We start from the raw sequence: 18,295 nt of genomic DNA, 5'->3' as shown, positions 1-18,295 counted from the left end.
AGCCATCTTTTTCCTACTTGCCCCACTATGAAAATATAATTCTGATGGTCCGGTAGAGGATCACAAAATAGTCATAGATTTTTCTGCTAAAATTTTCAGAAACTAATTTTCCAGCCCCACTGAGAATGTATGGCCTGTAGCCAATAATAACTCTTTCAGGGTCCATGTCCTTCCCCATTTATTTTTCAGCATTTCCAGTTGCCAGCACAGCATAATGACACAGAAGGGTTTCTAAGGGAAAGCAGAAGTGTAGCTATCTTACTCTAAACCAAACTACACTGAAGTTTCCTTCAATATTGATTTGAATGTCATAAATGTAAGGATTACCCACAAATCTGGAATGTAGGACCAATTTCAGAAAAGGACTCACCATAGAATTCTTTTAAATTGTTAATGTCCTTATAAAATAGGACGTGGGACTCAGATGACCTATTTCTACAAAGCCTCCAAGTTCTGAAATGCCTAAGATGCATCCTTTCTACATAGAGATATGGTGAGTATAAATATTATATTCACCCCCCCCCCCCAATTTAACACTGTCCTCAAGCAAGCACATCTGTGGCGTAACCACAATGCACAATGATACTGTCTAGCTCTTTACCAAGAATCCCATGTCAAAGGACAGGGAGAGTGAGCATTTTGTGTCTCTGTACTTCTACCCAAGTGTGAACAGAAGAGAGCCAAGTTAAACGAAGGTCATGGATGCTCCTCTAGGTCCTCTTGGGGCTGGGAAAGTCTTATGACATTTTCTGTCCAAGGTCAAGGTAGCTCAGATGCCTTCTGGCCGCTGGTACTTCCAGAAGGCTACCTCCCCATCATCACTGCAGGAGGCCAGGAGCCCCTGCTCCTTAGGGTTCCAGGCCACACAATTGACATCCTGGGAGTGGGCCTGAGGCAAGTGGGCTGTCAGGGAGAAGGTGGGCTGCTGCGGATCTGAGCTGGGATCCTCTTCAAACACTCGGATGGCATCATCCCCACAAGCTGTGGCCAGGGCCCCCGTCAGCTGACACCTGGGAGGAACATGTGCATCGGTGAGTATCCAGGTGGCTCCCCTATCTCCAGCCTGGCACATTAGGGCAGAAGAGATCAGCTCTACAGTCCTTGGCCAGCTCTTCCCAAACCGCAGGTCTCAGCTAAACGTCTAGTATTGAAAAGCTTCCCTAACTAACCACAGTCACAAATCTCTCCCCCGGATTCAGGTGCTGCCACCTCTGTGGGGTTTCCCCAGTCAACCCAAAAACCTCCACGATTCTGAACTCCACTTTCCTCACTTGGCCTAAGCAGTTTCCCTTGTCGTGAGTTATTCTTAACCATTTTTTTGAACAGTACTAGGCCACTGAATTTTACCATACTTTATTTAAGGTCACTTTGCCCTCTGATGGACTCTCCAAGATGAATGGTATGGCTTTTCTAAACTCCATAAGGGTAGAGACAGTGTTACCAAACCATAAAAACCCCAGCCATAAGTCCCAACTTCAAGAATAAATATTTCTGGCTGGTATGATGCTGTGACCACCCCACCCTCCACCCCCTATCCCAAGGCTGGTGCTGTCCTCACAGCCTAGATCTTAATGTAGGTACAGGCCTGGGTCTCTCAAGTCTGTTCCCTGCTCCTGTGAACCTCAGGCCAGCCAGCTCTAAGCCAGCATGGTAGACAGGCTGCCTGATCTGAAGAAATGAGGGTGGCTGCTCCCTATTTCCACATACTCTCAAAGGTGGTAGAGAGAAGCACAGACAGGGTCTTGACTTCTCTAAAATCTCTCCAAATGAGTGGATGTGGGGATGGAGGTCTTACCAAGCAACGTCGTAAATGGTCCTGGAGTGGAAGCCTGACAAAGTGCAGATACATTTCCAGCTGGGGTCAGAGCCGCTGCATGCCACTCCTGCACAACAGATTTCTCTTGAGCTTAAGACATGTCTGTGTCCTGGGCACCTCAGGGGAGGAGATCCTAGTCTGCCCTCCCTTAACCCCACCTTCAATCATGAGTCCTCATTTTCATTCCTCTGTCCCCCTTCTTACTGATCTGCCTTACATACTGTGGCCAGGCAGGGGTTTTTACAGCAGAATTCTGAGAAGGAAATGTCCTGTTCTTTTAAAAACTTTTTGCTACAGACTATGTCTGACTAGTTAGCCTGCCTTTTAAGGCCCCCAACCAGCCACCCAACCCACCTTATTTCTCCTAGAATCCTTTACACCCTATGCTCCATCTAAAGGAATCATGGTTCCTGACATCAATCTAGGCTTTTGCACCTACAATGCCTTTGCTTATGCTGTTCTGTATCCACTCAGAATTCTTCATGCTAAATTCCTTGCATTAAAATCCTACACACACTCTCAAGTTCAGATAAAATGGCTCCTCTTCCACATAGTCTTCCCTGATGGTGCCAGCACTCGCTTGGGAACCCTCTTGTGGCACCTGACCCTTTCTACCCCAATTTGCTGTGATCCATCATATGTCTTAGACCCTTAGTAGACCATAAACCTTATGAGAGAGGAGTCTCCTTTAGCTCTCTGATTGGCCCCTCACCTTGTTCATTGTCGGGTAGATACTGGCGCCAGATACGCACAGTACGGTCATCACTGCAAGACGCCAGGCGCTGGCCACTGGGGTCAAAGGCTAAGCTCCACACAGTGGATTCATGGCCTTCAAGGGTGGCATAGCACACCCAATCATCCTCTTCCTCCCGGTAGAGCTTCACTGTGTCATCGTAGCTGGCAGAGGCTAACAGCTGGGGGATGGGGGAGAGAGGGATCACAGCACTGGTCTAGATGGCTCAGGAAGTGCCTATTTCCAATCGCTCTCCCAGCTAGAACAGCCCCATGGATCTGTTTCTCTAAAGGGATTAAAAATATTTTTAGTCACAGATAGAGATCTCCCATAAAAACCAGATTGAGGCTGAAGAGCAAAGGAAGGCTAGGCACAACACTCCACACCACAATTTCTTCCCAGCAAGACACCTCACCTCACACTTACCTCTTGGCTTGGGTGCCAAACCACATGCTTGACATCCTGTGTGTGAGAGTTGAGGACACTGACACATTCATACTCATCTTCTTCGTCAACTGTGGGAAGGAGAAAAATAAAAAGCCCACGAGCTGACCCTGTCAGGGACACAGAAGAGTCTGTTCACTGGCTCCCAACTGCCATCTGGAAGGACCTAGACTCACCTTCCCAGACCCACACACTCTTATCTCGGCTGCAGGTAGCAAGGAGGTTACCAGAAGGGGCCCAGGCCACAGACTTGACCTCGTTTTCATGGCCCTCCAGAGTGGTTACACACTGTGAAAAGGGAAGAGAGACAAGAATCAGGCAGTTAAGACCCCTGGGGTTCAGCCCAGCTAGTCCAGGTTGGTCAGGTTCCTGAGCCAGCCCTAAGGAGCAAAAGGCAACGATCCTGCTCCCATCCAGCCTGGTTACCTCAAAGTCATCCTGGTTCTTCTTCCAAATGCACGTGGTAGCATCAAAACTGGCAGAGGCCAGGTAATTGCCACAGGGAGACCAGGCCACCTTCCGCACAGTGCGCTGGTGGCCTTCAGAAAGGACAGATTTGCAGATCCAGCTGTCACCTAAAAGCAGAGGACAGGCCAGGCTCTGGGGCTGGGTACACAAGAAAGTGCAGAAGCACTATCAATGTGATAGATAATGGGGGGTAGTGCCGGAGCCATGCTGGGCTCAGTAGGTATATTTAACAACATGCTTTCAGAAGGCTGTAACTTCCTCTACCTCCTCTGGAAGCATCCTTACAAAACAAATCTGAGGAGTCACCTTCCCGATTTAAAACTGTCAGTGGCTCCCAAATGCTCCCTGGATAAAATCTAAATTTCACCATTGAGTCGCAAATTACTCTGCAGGATACATTCCTACCACCCTTCTCTTTTCCAGCCTCAGCAATGATCAGAATCCACTCGACAGTTCCAGCCTACTGACGTTTTTGCTTCCAATACTTGCCGATTCTTGGGGCTCACAGTCTTTCCCAGAGTGGCCAACTTGAAGGCGGCCTCTCCCTCCTCCCGTTTATCTTGCAACCCTATTCAGGGTCGACTTGTTCTAAAGGCTGCGCACTCCCTAAGCTCAGCACCCATACTACGCGCACGCGGAACCCACGGTAACAGGGGTCGCGCAGCGAGGCCGGGACCGACCTTCCCTGCCCCAGATGCGGACTCTACGGTCACCACCGCACGACGCCAGCAAGGTTCCCGCGGGGTTCCAGGCCAAGAACCAGCAGCGGGAGTCCGGGTGTGCCGGAACTCTGGCCAGCAGCACCAGCGAGTCCTTCATGGCGATCCGGAGCGGGGTGCGGAGGAGGTGGGCAGACACAGGAGCGCAGATTGCGAGTCCGTCGGGGCAATCCCCCGCGACGCCCACTCCGGCCTCCCAAGGCCTTCGGGTCCCGCAACTTCCGCCGGAGGGCCCGGGTCTTCCTGGGAACTGAAGTGCCTTCTGCTGCGGCCGTGCTGCCCTCTGGGAATTGTAGTCAACCTCACCTCGCCGGCCGAAAGCACCGCGGGACAATCTCGAACTACCAGTCCCGTGAGGCCCTGCGCAGGGAGCCTGCGGCGCTTCCGGGCTGTGACGCGCGCAGGGGAAGGAGCGGGGAGCCGGAGGAGGCGGAGACAGAGGGGGAGGAAGCCGGAAGTGGATCGGGCCCGGGTCGGTCCGGGCGTTGCGGGTTTGGGGCCAGGGATCGCTCGGCCCCTGGCAACTGCGGAGCCCGTGACAGAACGGAGCGGCGTCATACCGGCCCTGAGGCCTGCTGACCGGTGAGGAACAGGAGTCGGTGTAGGGGAGGCTCCTTTCTGGCCACAGGTCGCACCCCAAGACCACTGTTCCCAGATCCCGGGTCCCCGATCCCCGCGGCCCAGCCTGGTCCTCGACCCCTCGGCACTCTCTGGACGAGACCTCGGGTCTTTCTCTCATCAGTAGCCAATATTAACGCCCCTACTCTGGTCTGCCCAGATCCTGGCCGGCTCTCAGCCCTCTCCGGGTCCCTATTCTTCACCTCCGCAACCCCATTCCTGAGACCCTGTCCCCGCCCCTCGACTCCCTGCAGCCCTCCTGTCTGTGCTTGGCCCCAGGTCCCACCCCCTATTCTCGAGTGTGGGCCCTGACAGCGCTGCGCCAGCCTCTCTTTCCGTGAACCCAGCACCTCGCTCTCCTCCCCGGGACAGGCAGGCTCAGCGCGCCCTGCGGAGGTCCGCGGCGACCAGCAGCGACCGCGGAGCGACGGCGGGCGGCCCCGGGCATGTACGCCCCCGGAGGCGCAGGGCTGCCCGGCGGGCGCCGGCGGAGGAGCCCTGGAGGCAGCGCTCTGCCCAAGCAGCCGGAGCGTAGTCTGGCCTCGGCTCTGCCGGGTGCCCTGTCCATCACGGCGCTGTGCACTGCCCTTGCGGAGCCTGCCTGGCTGCACATCCACGGTGGCACCTGTTCCCGCCAGGAGCTGGGGGTCTCCGACGTGCTGGGCTACGTGCACCCGGACCTGCTGAAAGGTGAGGGCGCTGCGCGCCGGCCCTCTTCTTTCTGAGCGATAGGGCCTCCTTGGCTGAGAACAGAATGTGGTGCGGGCTGGAGCAGAGATAGCCAGGGGCAGGCGCTTGGCTTTAAGAAAACAACCCCTTTCCTGCCTGGTGTACATGCCCACCAGGTGGCTCTCTTTGGGGTCTGGCCCCTCATTAATTCGAATGTTACTCAGCCAGGCACCTGCTCCTCACGCCTTGCTAATCTGGACTGCTGCTATTTTAGGATTCTGCCTGAGGAAGGGAGCTGTATATGGAGAATTGATAAGGGTGCTAGGCATCACAATTAGCTGCCCCCCTTCTCAGGAACCTATGGGATATAGGAAGGTTTCTTTGGGGGCAGCCAGATGGAGGGAGGAAGAGGAACTTTTTAGTGTGGCTAGATTTCCATAGATATCAGAAGTCCGTTCCATTGCCCCCTTGGTAAAATGAATTTTTGCTTGGAATTTGGCTCTTGGAACCTTTACAGATGGGCTGGAGTGAGGTAAGATTGCTTTGTTCTTCATCACCTTCCTAGTTACGTGGGTAGGCAAGGAGAAAGGGACTGTTCTCTTTACTTGGGCGAATGGGAGACCAAAGTTTCCGGAGGTAGGGGTGGGGGTGGGGCGCCTGTCCCAGGGAGCTTCATAGGTTATCCTGCCCAGCCCTGTCTCCAGTAATGAGAGTAAAAGGCCGTGTGGTGGGAGGGCAGGACTGCATTTGCCTGGCTTCCTCTTCCAAAATGGTCAGAGGACCCCCCAAAAGCCCTTAGTAACAGCACAGTTCATCGCCCCAAAGGTCTTTAGAACTATTTATGAAGGTTTTCATATTTTCTCCGTGGGCCACCCCCATCCCATACATTCTAGATGTTTACTTCCCCATGTTAAGTAGAAGCATTAGATATCTTCACTTTGCCTCTTTAAGGATTCAGCCACGGGGATTTGGTGAAAAGGTCAAATTCCCTTCTGTGCTTTGGATTATATGCCACTTCTGCAGGCCTAGTCTGAAAAACCTATCCTTAGAGCCTAATGTTGTCTTTCTTTAAGAGTTTTCTTGTTGTTTTGCATCTCTCTTGAGTTTTCGATGCTTTAGGATACTTTTGTTGAGAACAGGATGGAGGTTTCTGGCTTACTTCCACATTTCACTGTGATGACATTTGCTGGTTCGGCTCACTGAGACCCAACTTATACACATGATGGAGGTCTTGTGACATGCAGATTTTTCTCTGGCGTGTAGCTGGTGGCAGAAAAGCCATCCGGCTTGAGTAGAGCCTGGATGGTTTTACCCTTAGCACCCTGCCTACCTTGAAGGACAGCTGCTCCCTTTCTGCTGCTTCATCTAGATCTTTGCCACTGATTCTCTGCTGTTCCAGTGTTTGAAGAACTTGGTGTCACCTACAAACAGGGAGAGAGTTCATGGCTCTTCCCCCCCTTTCAAATCATTCCTGGAGAGGCTCACAGAATACATGTGATGGAGGGAGAGGCACTCTGGTCCCAGGCCCTTATTTCAGAGGCCCAGCAAGCTGTGTCTCAGAGAAGTGAAATGATCTCTCCAGGGTCACACAACCGGGGACGTAGCTAAGGCTCCTCACACCTGTTGACCCCAGTATAAAATGATGCTGTCTCCTGTGTTTTTTGACCTTTGTTTTAGTTGAGTGTCATAGAGAACAATCTCATGAGTATTCCACGTTGGTGTGCATCCTTTCAAAGGCATTTAAAAAATAAGAATAAATCCGTATTGCAGGTTCTCTTTTGTTTACGTATATATTTACCCTTTTCAAGAAGTTTCTCAAGCCAGATTTTGTCTTTTACAAAGCATGTTGCTTTAACCTTTTCATTACATTTACTCATGTGTTTAGGGATCTTGCCCCATGGATAGTTTCAACCTATTTTTCTGTGGCCATGTCTTTCGCCATTGCAAAGCTGGGAACATGTGGGTGTCCATTAATAAGAAGGTACCTCATGAACTTTCACAGAATCCAGCAAGGAATCAGGAGGTTCCTGATTGCTTCTCTTCTTCTTTTTCTCTGTACCTGTTGGGTTTTTGGTACCCCGTGGGCCTTTAGACATGGGCTATCCTGTACAATTATGTTGATTCTTAGGGCCTAACACATGTCCTAGCACGAATGCCCGGGATATTCTGTATCTCAGGAGGGGGCGGAGCTGCGGAACACAGATCTGATGCCTGTGGATGCTACCACAGGGAGAACAGACCCTACCAGGTCTCTGCAGGTGAAGGGGAGTGGACAGGGCTGGTAGGCTTTGGAGCAGTGCCTTCCTATTTCTGAGCCCCCTGCCTGAGTGCCAGGCGTTGTGCTAAGCACACTCCATGTCTGGCTTTAGTTTCTTCTGAATGTCTTTACTTGGTAAATACTGTCCTCATCTCACTTCGCAAAGGTCTCGGGCTCAGGGAGGTTAGGTAACATGGGCTTGGAGGCATCCAGCTGGGTGTGCGTGGTGTGGACTCCACTCTTAACTACTGCGCCTTTGTACACTCTAGGTTTTTTTTCCTTCTGTCGGAGCTGTCCCCGGCTTATTACTTCCCCATCCTAGTGGAGTTTTTCTCACAAGCCTAGCCAAAACTGTGCTTGTTACTCCTCATTGCCTCAGCATTCCAGATCAAGTTGGTGATCCTGACGCAAAGCCCTCACCCTCTCGCTGTCATTTGCAGAGCCCCAGAAGGCTTTAGCAAAGCTGGCTGGCTCAAAAGATTTGGTCCTGAATTCTTCCACTCTGCAGGGGGTGCCTGCTTCTCACACAGCTCTTCACCCTGGGCCCACGTCCATAGATGTGCTCAGACTGCTAGTGGCCCCAGATAATTGTTCCTTCTGAGCCCCAGTCCCTCTCTATCAGTGTGGCCAGCAAAGGGCAGCTCACAGCTTCAGGAAGCATCTTTGGAGAATGAGGAAGTTTGGGATTTGAAGTCAGTGAATCACAATTGACAACAAGCCACTGGTAGATCAAGGCCCTTCCAGGGAGGGTCAGTGTGCCTGCTGAGTGGTGACTCATGCAGCTGGCAGTTTCAGTGCCTGCAAGGCCTGTCTCCAGAGGCAGCTCTGCTAGGACCTCTAGTATCTGTGGTAATACCCAGCCAGGCACTAGAGGGGCCTGTTGGAGTCCTGTGTCAGAAGCCTGTCTGGAAGCTGAAAAGTCACAGTGAGCTCAGCAGGTGGGATGCATGGACTCTGAGAAGGATTGGGGCAATGGGGCAGTGCCTCTGACTCTCTGGGACTCCAGTGGGGGGCAGAGGGAGGGAGGATGAGATAGAAGAAGGGAGCTGTCCAGAAGCCACGTTCACTTTCCTGCCTGCAGTCTGTTTGGGTCAGGAGGGGTGAGAGCAATGGGCAGGTAGACAGGAAGAGCCATGGCCTTCAAAACAAATCCAGCCCAGTGACTCACCAGTGATCTTGGGCAAAGTCAGTTCTGTGGGATCCTATTACACGGCAGCTGCCTTCTTCCCTGGTGAGGGGACGGTCAGCAATAATTACCAAAATAAACAGCACAACTGGAGAAGGGGATGTGTTCTCTGACTCAACAGAGGATAGTAGACTGCACCACTGGTTTGAATGTAAAATTGGGACCCTGCCCCCGTGTGCCGTTTCTCTCCGCAAATAAAATAATTTGGAGATTTTAGCAGCCCTCAAGGGAGTGGATATTTGTTGCCCTCCCCGCCATTCTGATGTCTGGCAGGGGAGGAGAGACACAGACATTGAGATCCTGACCCTGGAAGAGTCTGAGCTGGGTTCTAAGCATGTCTGCAATAACTGCTTGTGCTCGGAGACTCTGATGAAAGACTTTCTGGGGTATTGATAAGTATCACTTCAAGAGAAATTAATTTTTTAAAACATTTAAAAACATTTTTAATGTTTATTTTTTGAGACACATTCTCTCTCTCTCTCTCTCTCTCTCTCACTCACACACACACACAGAGAATGCAAGCAGGGGAGGGGCAGAAAAAGAGAGAGACACACAATCCAAGGCAGATTCCAGGCTCTGAGCTGTCAGCACAGAGCCCAACACAGGGCTCGAACCCACGAACCATGAGATCATGACCTGAGCCAAAGTCAGATACCCAACCAACTGAGCCACCCAGGCACTTCTCCAAGGGAAGTTTATATTTGGCTTCCTCACTACACCTGAGGATTTACTCACAGCTTTGGAGTCACGTTGAAACAAAACTTCTTTGAGTGTTGGGTCAAAAGCTTTTTCTCAGTACCACATCATGACTCTGGTGGGGCAGATTCTTAGTCTGACTTTAGTAGGTTCTTTCCCTGGCCCACATTGGCTGACATGTGCAGAGGAGGAAGTACCAGTGGAAGGAGGAAAGACATGCCAGGGATGACACAGCTGTGGCCCAGCTATGACAGCCCCAGTGCCGAGGGAGTGGGCCAGTGGCAGGCAGTACGGACGGGCTCATTGCTGGCATGGTATGAGTTAACTGTCAGCACACCCTGGCCTAGAGGGAGCAGGTGTTACTGCTTTCATTTGCTAGATGAGAGAGCAGGGCAGTAAAGTGACCTGCTCAAGGTAACACAGAGTCTGGTCGATCTAGGATTCAGTGCCTTTCCGGTGTCCCCACTGCTTCTAAGCGCCAGACTGATGGCTGCAGAAGCCTAGACCATGCCAAGCAGGTTTTGCTCACTTTTCATGGCTCAGTGATCCAAACCTTTCTTGCCTAGAAGAGGTTTTGTGCTTCCAGCTGTTCCCTTAGTGAGCTTGTTGTACCCAAGTTTGTAAAATCACCCCAAAACAAACACCAGAGACTGCTAGGGAGACCGAGTCACGCCTGCAAAAGCGAAGGGCCTTTATTACAAGCTTAAGCTCGCACGCACAGTCTCCACCCGATCCGCTGGCCACATGGAGAGAGCCCCCCTAACAAAGGCAGGGCAGGGCCTTTTATGCCTTTGGGAGGGGGAGTTATAGGAAATGATGACAGGTGTACAGTGATCCAATCCCTGCCCCCCCATCAATACTGGCAGTTGTGGGAGCCAATCACAATAGATGGAGTATTGACCAATCAGAGTGGGCCCAGGACGCCCCACGTGGGGTGTGACTAGGCCCGCCTCTAGAAAGGTCAAAGGTATCGGCCGGCCTCCCCTGATTGGGCGCCGGAGGAGTTGTCCCTCCTTAAGGTGTGCCCTTTCAGGAGAAGCCGGCACCTTCCCCTTTAAGTACAGGGGAAGGCTGAATCAGACCTGTGGCCGGCGGGGGACTGCCCCCACCTGGCGCCTGGCTGCTGCCGGCGCATTTCCACAGCGGCAGCCCGCTGCGACCAGCTCCGGGAACGCTGGGAAGGCCCGGTGGGGAGGGCCAGATCGGACCTGCGACCTTACAAGCTCAGCAGCCACCGGCTCTGAGGATGGCTCTGACAGCATTCATATTAACTTTCTGACCCTTCCTTCAAACTTTCTGACCCTTCCTTCAAACACAGCTCTTTAGGATTTGATTGATTACCTCCATTAGGACAAAATGAACCGGCTAACTGGTGCTTGGTGATTCCAAGCATCATGATGCAAGGGAGCCCAATGCAGGTTTGGAGTCTTACCTGTGCTGTTTGACCTGGAGGAAGTCCCTTGACCTCCGGAGCCTCCGATTCCTCATCTGGGCTGTGCGATTAATTCCCCAGTGTGGAGTGAGGTTTATCCAAAGTAATTAAAAAAAAATTTTTTTTTTAATGCTTATTTATTTTTGAGAGAGACACACACAGAGTATGAGTAGGGGAGGGAGGGACAGAGAGAGAGGGAGACACAGTGTCTGAAGCAGGCTCCAGGCTCTGAGCTGTCAGCACAGAGCCCAACGTGGGCCTCGAACCCACGAACTGTGAGATCATGACCTGAGCCAAAGCCGGATGCTTAACCGACTGAGCCATCCAGGCGCCCCTAACTTTTTTTTTTTTTTAGTAGGCTCTGCGCCCATTCTGGGGCTTGCATTCATGACCCCACGATCAAGAGTAACATGTTCTACCAACTAAGCCAGCCAGGTGCTCCAACTAAAATAATGTCTGACCCATCTGCGTACACAGGCTATTCCTGGAGGGGTACACAGGAAACAACAAATAATGTTGGGTGAGCCTGTTGGACATTGGGAAAGGGAGGGACGTCAACTCTGAAGCTTTTTATCACCTGCAAGCATTCCTTATTATTGAAACATAAGATACATAGAAGTATATATAACAAATGTACATTTTTGAGCATGGTAATAAAATGAACACCCTGTACTCCCTATGCAGCCAAAGAAAGTGTCTGAAGCCCTCGTATATTACTTTTTTCAATTAAAACTAATTGTTAAAATTTAGTTGATTTTTTAAACTTTATTTTTGAGAGAGCACCTATGTGCAAATGCGCATGCGTGTGAGTGGAGGAGGGGTAAAGAGAAGGAGACAGAATCCCAAGCATGTTCTGTGCTGTCAGCACAGAGCCTGATGTGGGTCCTGAATTTATAAACCTCAAGATTTTGACCTGAGCCAAGGTCAAGAGTCAGACACTCAACCAACTAAGCCACCCAGGTGGCCCAAAATTTAGTTTATTTATTTTGATAGATGGTGCAAGTGGGGGAGGGAGGAGGAAGAGGGAGAGAGAGAGGGAGGGGACCCCAAGCAGGCTTCATACTCTCAGTGCAGAGCCCCATGTGGGTCTCAAACCCATGAACCATGAGATCATTACCTGAGCTGAAGTCAGATGCTTAATCAACTGAGCCACCCAGGCGCTCCTAGTTGATTTTTTTTTAATGTTTTTTATTTATTTTCGAGAGAGAGAGAGAGAGACAGCATGAGCAGGGGAGGGTCAGAGAGAGAAGGAGTCACAGGATCTGAAGACAGCCTCCAGGCTCTGAGCTAGTTGTCAGCACAGAGCCTGATGCGGGGCTCGAACCCACGAACCATGAGATCATGACCTGAGCCGAAGTCGGACGCTTAACCGGCTGAGCCACCCAGGCGCCCCCCCTAGTTGATTTTTAAGAACCACAATTAAAGCACCACTCAGAGTGTCTGGTTGCATTAAGTAATGCTGCTGAAATCAGAACACAGCCTGCTGCAGCGTAGAGTATGATGTAAGCCCTCATACCCTGCTGCTCTCGGGTTATTCTTGGAAGCACTAGAAGAACTCTTTTGTCCTGCCCCGTCCCATTCCGTCCCATCCCTGCTACATGCCATGTGGAGCCCAAGAAGAGCTATCTTAGAGGGCTTTTAACAATATTCTAGCAAAGGCAGGACCACCTTCTGCCTCCAGGAGCTTTTCTTTCAGTGAGGCCTAGACTCAGGCCACAGCACTCACTGTCAGGCATGCAGGCTACAGCACTCACTCAGGCTGAGCTCACTCATAGGCAAGCCTCTTGGCAGCAGGCGATTTCCCAGGCTGGATGACTGGCCCCCAAACAGATGGTCAGCTGACAAGAGTGACAGATAGCACTGGGGCAGCTTAATGAATGACCTGCAGCCAGATTGAGGCATCTGAGTCCTGTGTGGGCTCAGCCAACATTTGCCTGGTGAATTCTGAGCCAGAGGCAGTTAATGTACGCTGTCACAAAGGCCCAGAGTCTCTTGGTCTGGTTCTTCAGACCCTCTGCCCAAGATCCAGTGATGCAGGGTCTGTTGGTTTGAGCCTGCACTGTGGGGTTCAGATCCCCTCTCCAGGTTCTTGGACTCTTCTTTGATAGTCTACCTTCCTCCAGGTCCAGGATCAGTGTTTGGGATGCAAGGCTTGGCCCACCTGCATGGGGGTTACCTGGGCTGCTGGCTAAAATCTAGATCCCTAGGCCCTGCTTCAGGCTGAGACATGCTCTCAGCCCACAGCCCTGTGATTTTCATGTGAACTAGATTGATGACCGTCATCCCACAGCCTCTCAGCCTGAGATCAAGACTTAGGAAAGGAGCCTGTAGTCTAAGTCCTGCCAGCGCTTTCAAATTGTCCTCAATCAGTTGGTGACCCATGGCCTAAATGAAAGAAGAATTTGCCTTTGGCTAGAATAGAGAAGGGAGAGTTAGTGAAGGCCCATTTCTTTTTACTAAGGCTTAAAATGGTTTCTTTTTGGATGGGCCTTTATTCTGCATGTTTCTGGGAGCTCTCGTAGTTTGCACAGATATAAAATGGGACAGTATTGTCTTGAAGGGTTTTGTTTGTTTGTTTGTCTAAAGGAGATTTTAACATCCTAGAAGTTTGTTGTGTCTGGTGTCTAGTTGTCATCCTGGGACCTCCCTTCTCCATGACCCTGGGGACTCTGAATATTGGGTCTCTTGTTTCAGTATCTTCCTTTTTCTTGGTTCATTCCCTCGTTTGGATAGCTATGCACCCCTCAATCGCTATGCTCTCATTTTAGAAGGTATTGGGGGCTGTCAGTTTCTGAATCTGTCAGGCTTTGGGGTGTAAACTAATTGCTTCTTAGCTTTTCTCACATCTGGCTTATCCTCGGGCTTATCTAATGTGCTGTCTGTTCTAAGTAGTTCTAACTCCTTTTAATTTCTAGTTTCCAGAATTTTGTTTTGCCCCTCTCCTTTTTGGGTGGGTTTATGTATTAAATTTTTTTTCTTTTGTTTTAGTAGTATGCAGGGAGGGAGCAAAAATAAATGTGACACACTAGTCTACCATCTTTCCTCATTTGTTTAGCACTCTTTTAATTCTCTGTTTTTCTAAACTGCTTCAACTTCTTTTTGAACAAGGGAATGAATGAGTGACTAGACAGACAGTCAACATTAACCGGCCTCTGGACTTAGCCTCTTTGGCCATCTCAGCTCAGAAGTCAGGGGGCTCTTCCTGCTAGCCCAAAGCACGCTTCAGCAGAATGGGCTACCGTGTCAGGCTCTTTGTCAGGGTCTTTAGAAATGGTTAGCAGAGTGTGGCAAGTACGAGGAAGTGGAGCCCTGCGCTCAGACTGATTTTGCTGGAAAGGGAAGAAGGACCTGAGGCACATGGGAGCAGTGACCAGAGTTCCTGTCTGCTATTCCAGTTCCTCTGCAGGCCAGCTGGGAGCAGGAACCGAGACTGCTCGGCCCAGTACTCCCCTGGCTCCCCAGGACTAGTAGCAGGGGACAGACGCCCCCCAGCGGGAGACTTGCTGCACCAGGGTGTTGCCTGGGGCCCTGAAGATGTGGTTCTTCCCCTACAGATTTCTGCATGAATCCCCAGACAGTACTGCTCCTGCGGGTCATTGCTGCCTTCTGCTTCCTGGGCATCCTGTGTAGTCTCTCTGCGTTCCTCCTAGATGTCTTTGGGCCCAAGCATCCAGCTCTGAAGATCACCCGTCGTTATGCCTTCGCCCACATCCTTACAGGTAAGCTTGGCCCTGCTCACTGTGGGGAAGCAACTTCGCAGGGCGGAGGCATCCCGTCTGGAGTTGCAGTTGGGGTCCTAGGGGCTTCTGTGAGCAGACACCATTCCAGATGTTCATTTCAGCTTTAGCCTCTCACAAAGCATCGACTTGTAATAGCAGCTTGTTTCTTTCACTTGCATTTATGCAGGCCAGGACCACTGACCCACTCAGCCCAGCTGTGGAGAGTATTGTTAGTATTCCACACAAAATCTCAGTGCGCTCTAAGAATTGGAGTCCAAGCCCAGCTGGGCTCATGGGGCCTGGAAGGAGCAGGGAGGGAAATCAGGGTGTCTCACTGTGTCTCCCCTGGAGTGCCTGGTCTCATCGCATTTGCCTCTCCCTGCTTCCTTGCATGCCACCTTTCTGTTAGATGCAGCCTCTGTCCTCCCTCAGGACTGGGCTGCTGTGTTGATTTGACTTTGGTGGTGCCGATTCCAGCCCTCAAACTGCATGACCTGGTCTATCCCTTTCAAGCACACAGTGACTTAGAGCAGTGACATCCCAATTCCAAATTCTTAAGACAGAGAGACTCTGACTGGCCAAGAAGGGGTCGGGCATCTGTGCCCAGCCCCAGCCCAAGAACATCAGGGCCAAGAGAGCTCCCCATCGCAGGGTCTGGGGTGGGGCAGGTTCTCTGAGAATGGGGTTTGGGGAGAGAGGCTGCAGATGGTTCTTTGAGCATCCTGGCTGCAGGGTGCCTACTAACCTCCCCTCCCATGCTGTCGCTCTGTCCCCCAGTCCTGCAGTGTGCCACCGTCATCGGCTTTTCCTACTGGGCTTCCGAACTCATCCTGGCCCAGCAGCAGCAACACAAGAAGTACCACGGCTCTCAGGTCTACGTCACCTTTGCTGTTAGTTTCTACCTGGTGGCAGGAGCCGGTGGAGCCTCCATCCTGGCCACAGCAGCCAACCTCCTGCGCCACTACCCCACGGAGGAGGAGGAGCAGGCCCTGGAGCTGCTCTCCGAGATGGAGGAGAATGAGCCTTACCCAGCAGAGTATGAGGTTATCAACCAATTCCAGCCGCCCCCAGCCTACACACCCTAGTGCCGGCCGAGGGCTTTCTTCCGCAGCAGCCCCTCCCCGCTCTGCAGCGCCTCTCACCCCCAGAGGAGCTCCTGTCCCTAGCAGGCCTCACTGGTAGGATCCTGACCATTTCACCAAACCTTCCCAGGAGAGACTCTGCCTTTAGGGTTGTTCATGTATCCCTGTTCTCAAAACCTGGGATTTACAGATTTTATATAATGCACTGTTTCCCCTCTTGTCACCTTCCTGTCCCTTGAAGGTCACTAGTCATTACCAACCAGGGATGGTCATACAACTTTTCTCCCTTCATGGGCCATATCTTTGAAACTGGGACTTCCCATGGGGAGCCGCTGATAGTGGGCAGTCCCAGCTAGAAGTGTCAGCAGGTACTGTGGGAAAGGGGGCTGTGCCCTGCAGGCTTCATCACAGTCCATGTTTGTCCCACAGCTGTAGCCCTGGACTGACCCCACGCCCCATTCCTTCTTGGAGGGCCCCAGTACTGGGCGCCCACTCCATGGAATTCTCTGCACTTTAGTCTTTGGACTTCCCATTACGTGTATTTTGGTTTTATGGGAAGAAGGAATTGCTGTCGGTAAGCAGAGCCAGCGCTCTCCCTGCTCTGCCCTTGCTTGGGTGACTGGAGCCCAGGCAAGGAGAGCAGGAGCTGGTGTGGGCCTGAGGCCCCCTGCCCCCCAGAAAGGATCAGAGTGAGGGGGACCAACTCTCCTAGCCCCTTCACCTTTTAAACCGTGAGTGGTTTTAGAAGGAAAAAGCAAAACCAACCAACAGCAACAATATTCTTTTTAAACTAGCGACAAGACTGTGGTCGTGTCTTCAGATACGTATCCCATTCCCTGCGGCTCCACAGTGTTTGGGGCCGCAGTCCTCCCGAGTAGTTCCTCCCTGTACCTCTCCCAGCAGAATGCAGCCTCTTCCCTTGCTCCCTCCCCTGCAGTGACCTGGCTCCTGGGCCCTTCCTGTGCCACCCAGAGCCCTGGCAGCCCCCGACGGGCTGAGGACTGTGGCCTGGCTGGCCGGCCAGCGTGGTGCTCCTCAGGACTGTGGCACTGAGATGTAACCTGGCCTCCGTGCAGGAACAGGGGCCACAGCAGGGCAGGAAACCCTCCACTTTCCACATAGGAACCACAGCCAGTGGGGTCCCGTTGCGTGAGGTGTCAGAACCACCCTGTCAGACGAGCAGACCTGGCTGTGTCCTTCAGGCTCAGTGTGTCCCCTAGACTGTGACATGGGGCAACAGCTTGCTGCATGCCCCCTCATCCCTTCTTGAATGTACTCTGTCTGGTCTTGGAGTGTGCCACTGGCTCTTTCTTGCCCAGCCATCACTCGGGCTGTGCTGTTTGCCACACGTAGCTTTGGGTCAGGCCAGATACTCTGCCCCGAAATCTGGGGAGAAACTTGAGAGACCTTCAGCGTGGATTCAGATGGCCATGCTTCTTTGGGATCAGTGTCCTGTGCTGAGCTGAAAAGCAAATTGGTTCCCAATTTCCTTTCACGGGCAACAGACAGAACAAGACTGGAGAATGGATGCCACAGTTGAATTGTGGCTAGAAAGGGACTGTCTTGTCCCTCGTCCTTCTTCAGCATGTCGTCCTGGGGACATCTGGACAGATGCCTGTGAGGGAGCTGAAGACCATGTCTGTGCACGAGTGAGTGGCTGCCTGGAGTTCACTGTGAGGCCAAAGTGTGTCCCATGGTGACTCGCACACTCTTCCAGACTCTTAGGCAAGCAAGACTACAGTGTGATACCTGAGCACAAAGCCAAGGAGCTAACTTTTAAGTCTGACTGTAAGTCCGAGTTTGCCTTTGGCAGATCTCCAGGGTGTGGCCAGCTCTCTCTGACCGTGGGTGTCGAAGCAGGCAGACCAAGAGACCGGGTACCAAACACGCATGCCAAAGTGACCAGTCATCTCATGAGGACCCAGACATGACCCTGTGGACCGTTCCATGTGATTTGGAACCCACTTTTTATTAGCTTCCCATACCTCTGGCCTTTCTCCTTTCCCCTGCCATCCTGACACTGACAGTTTGTCACATAAATCCCCCTGGTTGTTTTTTTTTTCTAGGAAAAAAAATTAAAAAAGCAAAACAAAACAAACTACAAATAAGAATGTAAATGCCAATGGCCTCCTGTCATTTTTCTGTTGAGGTTTCCCTGATTTGGTTTGTTCCCTTCCTCTCAGAGAAGCAGGAGAAATGGATGAAGTGTGTAAGTCAATAAAAAGAAAAGAAGGGACTTGCATGTGCTTACTCCATGCAAGGCATCTCCACCACTACGACCCTTCTAATCCGACACCTTCCACACCAGGGTCCCAAGGCTAGGGGCGTTAGACGCCTCCAGCCCAAGTCCCTGACTGCAGACCCTGAGCTCTTTTACAGGGAATGATTTTTTACAGGTAGAGGCATGTGAACTGAGATAGTTCCAGGAATGTAACTTGTAGAAGAACTCTTGCTTT

The 18,295-nt window shown here is 51.6% G+C and overlaps 2 protein-coding genes across 3 annotated transcripts; one reads left to right on the top strand and one right to left on the bottom strand.

The window, feature by feature from the left end:
• Positions 1 to 149: 149 nt before the first annotated feature.
• On the bottom strand, positions 150 to 4,435 carry CIAO1 (cytosolic iron-sulfur assembly component 1). Its single transcript, XM_029937865.1, has 7 exons — positions 4,142 to 4,435; positions 3,420 to 3,568; positions 3,170 to 3,281; positions 2,976 to 3,064; positions 2,529 to 2,730; positions 1,796 to 1,883; positions 150 to 1,010 (listed from the first exon to the last, which is right to left on the bottom strand). Exons 1-7 carry the CDS (start codon positions 4,278 to 4,280, stop codon positions 770 to 772), a joined length of 1,020 nt encoding a protein of 339 aa, XP_029793725.1. The 5' UTR covers positions 4,281 to 4,435; the 3' UTR covers positions 150 to 769.
• A 167-nt stretch (positions 4,436 to 4,602) lies between these two features.
• On the top strand, positions 4,603 to 17,129 carry TMEM127 (transmembrane protein 127). 2 transcript variants are annotated; one of them, XM_029937863.1, is made up of 4 exons: positions 4,603 to 4,762; positions 5,171 to 5,488; positions 14,593 to 14,757; positions 15,535 to 17,129. In XM_029937863.1, the coding sequence occupies exons 2-4, from the start codon at positions 5,245 to 5,247 to the stop codon at positions 15,840 to 15,842; spliced, it is 717 nt and encodes a 238-aa protein (XP_029793723.1). In that variant the 5' UTR covers positions 4,603 to 4,762; positions 5,171 to 5,244; the 3' UTR covers positions 15,843 to 17,129. The 2 variants fall into 2 exon arrangements, with proteins under 2 accessions (XP_029793723.1, XP_029793724.1); XM_029937864.1 differs by having other exon boundaries at positions 5,078 to 5,488.
• The last annotated feature ends 1,166 nt before the right edge of the window (positions 17,130 to 18,295 follow it).

Source organism: Suricata suricatta, chromosome 4 (genome assembly GCF_006229205.1).
Source record: "Suricata suricatta isolate VVHF042 chromosome 4, meerkat_22Aug2017_6uvM2_HiC, whole genome shotgun sequence".
Lineage (NCBI taxonomy): Eukaryota > Metazoa > Chordata > Mammalia > Carnivora > Herpestidae > Suricata > Suricata suricatta.
The sequence above is the reverse complement of the archived record's forward strand: the minus strand, read 5'-3'. Positions and strand labels throughout refer to the sequence as shown.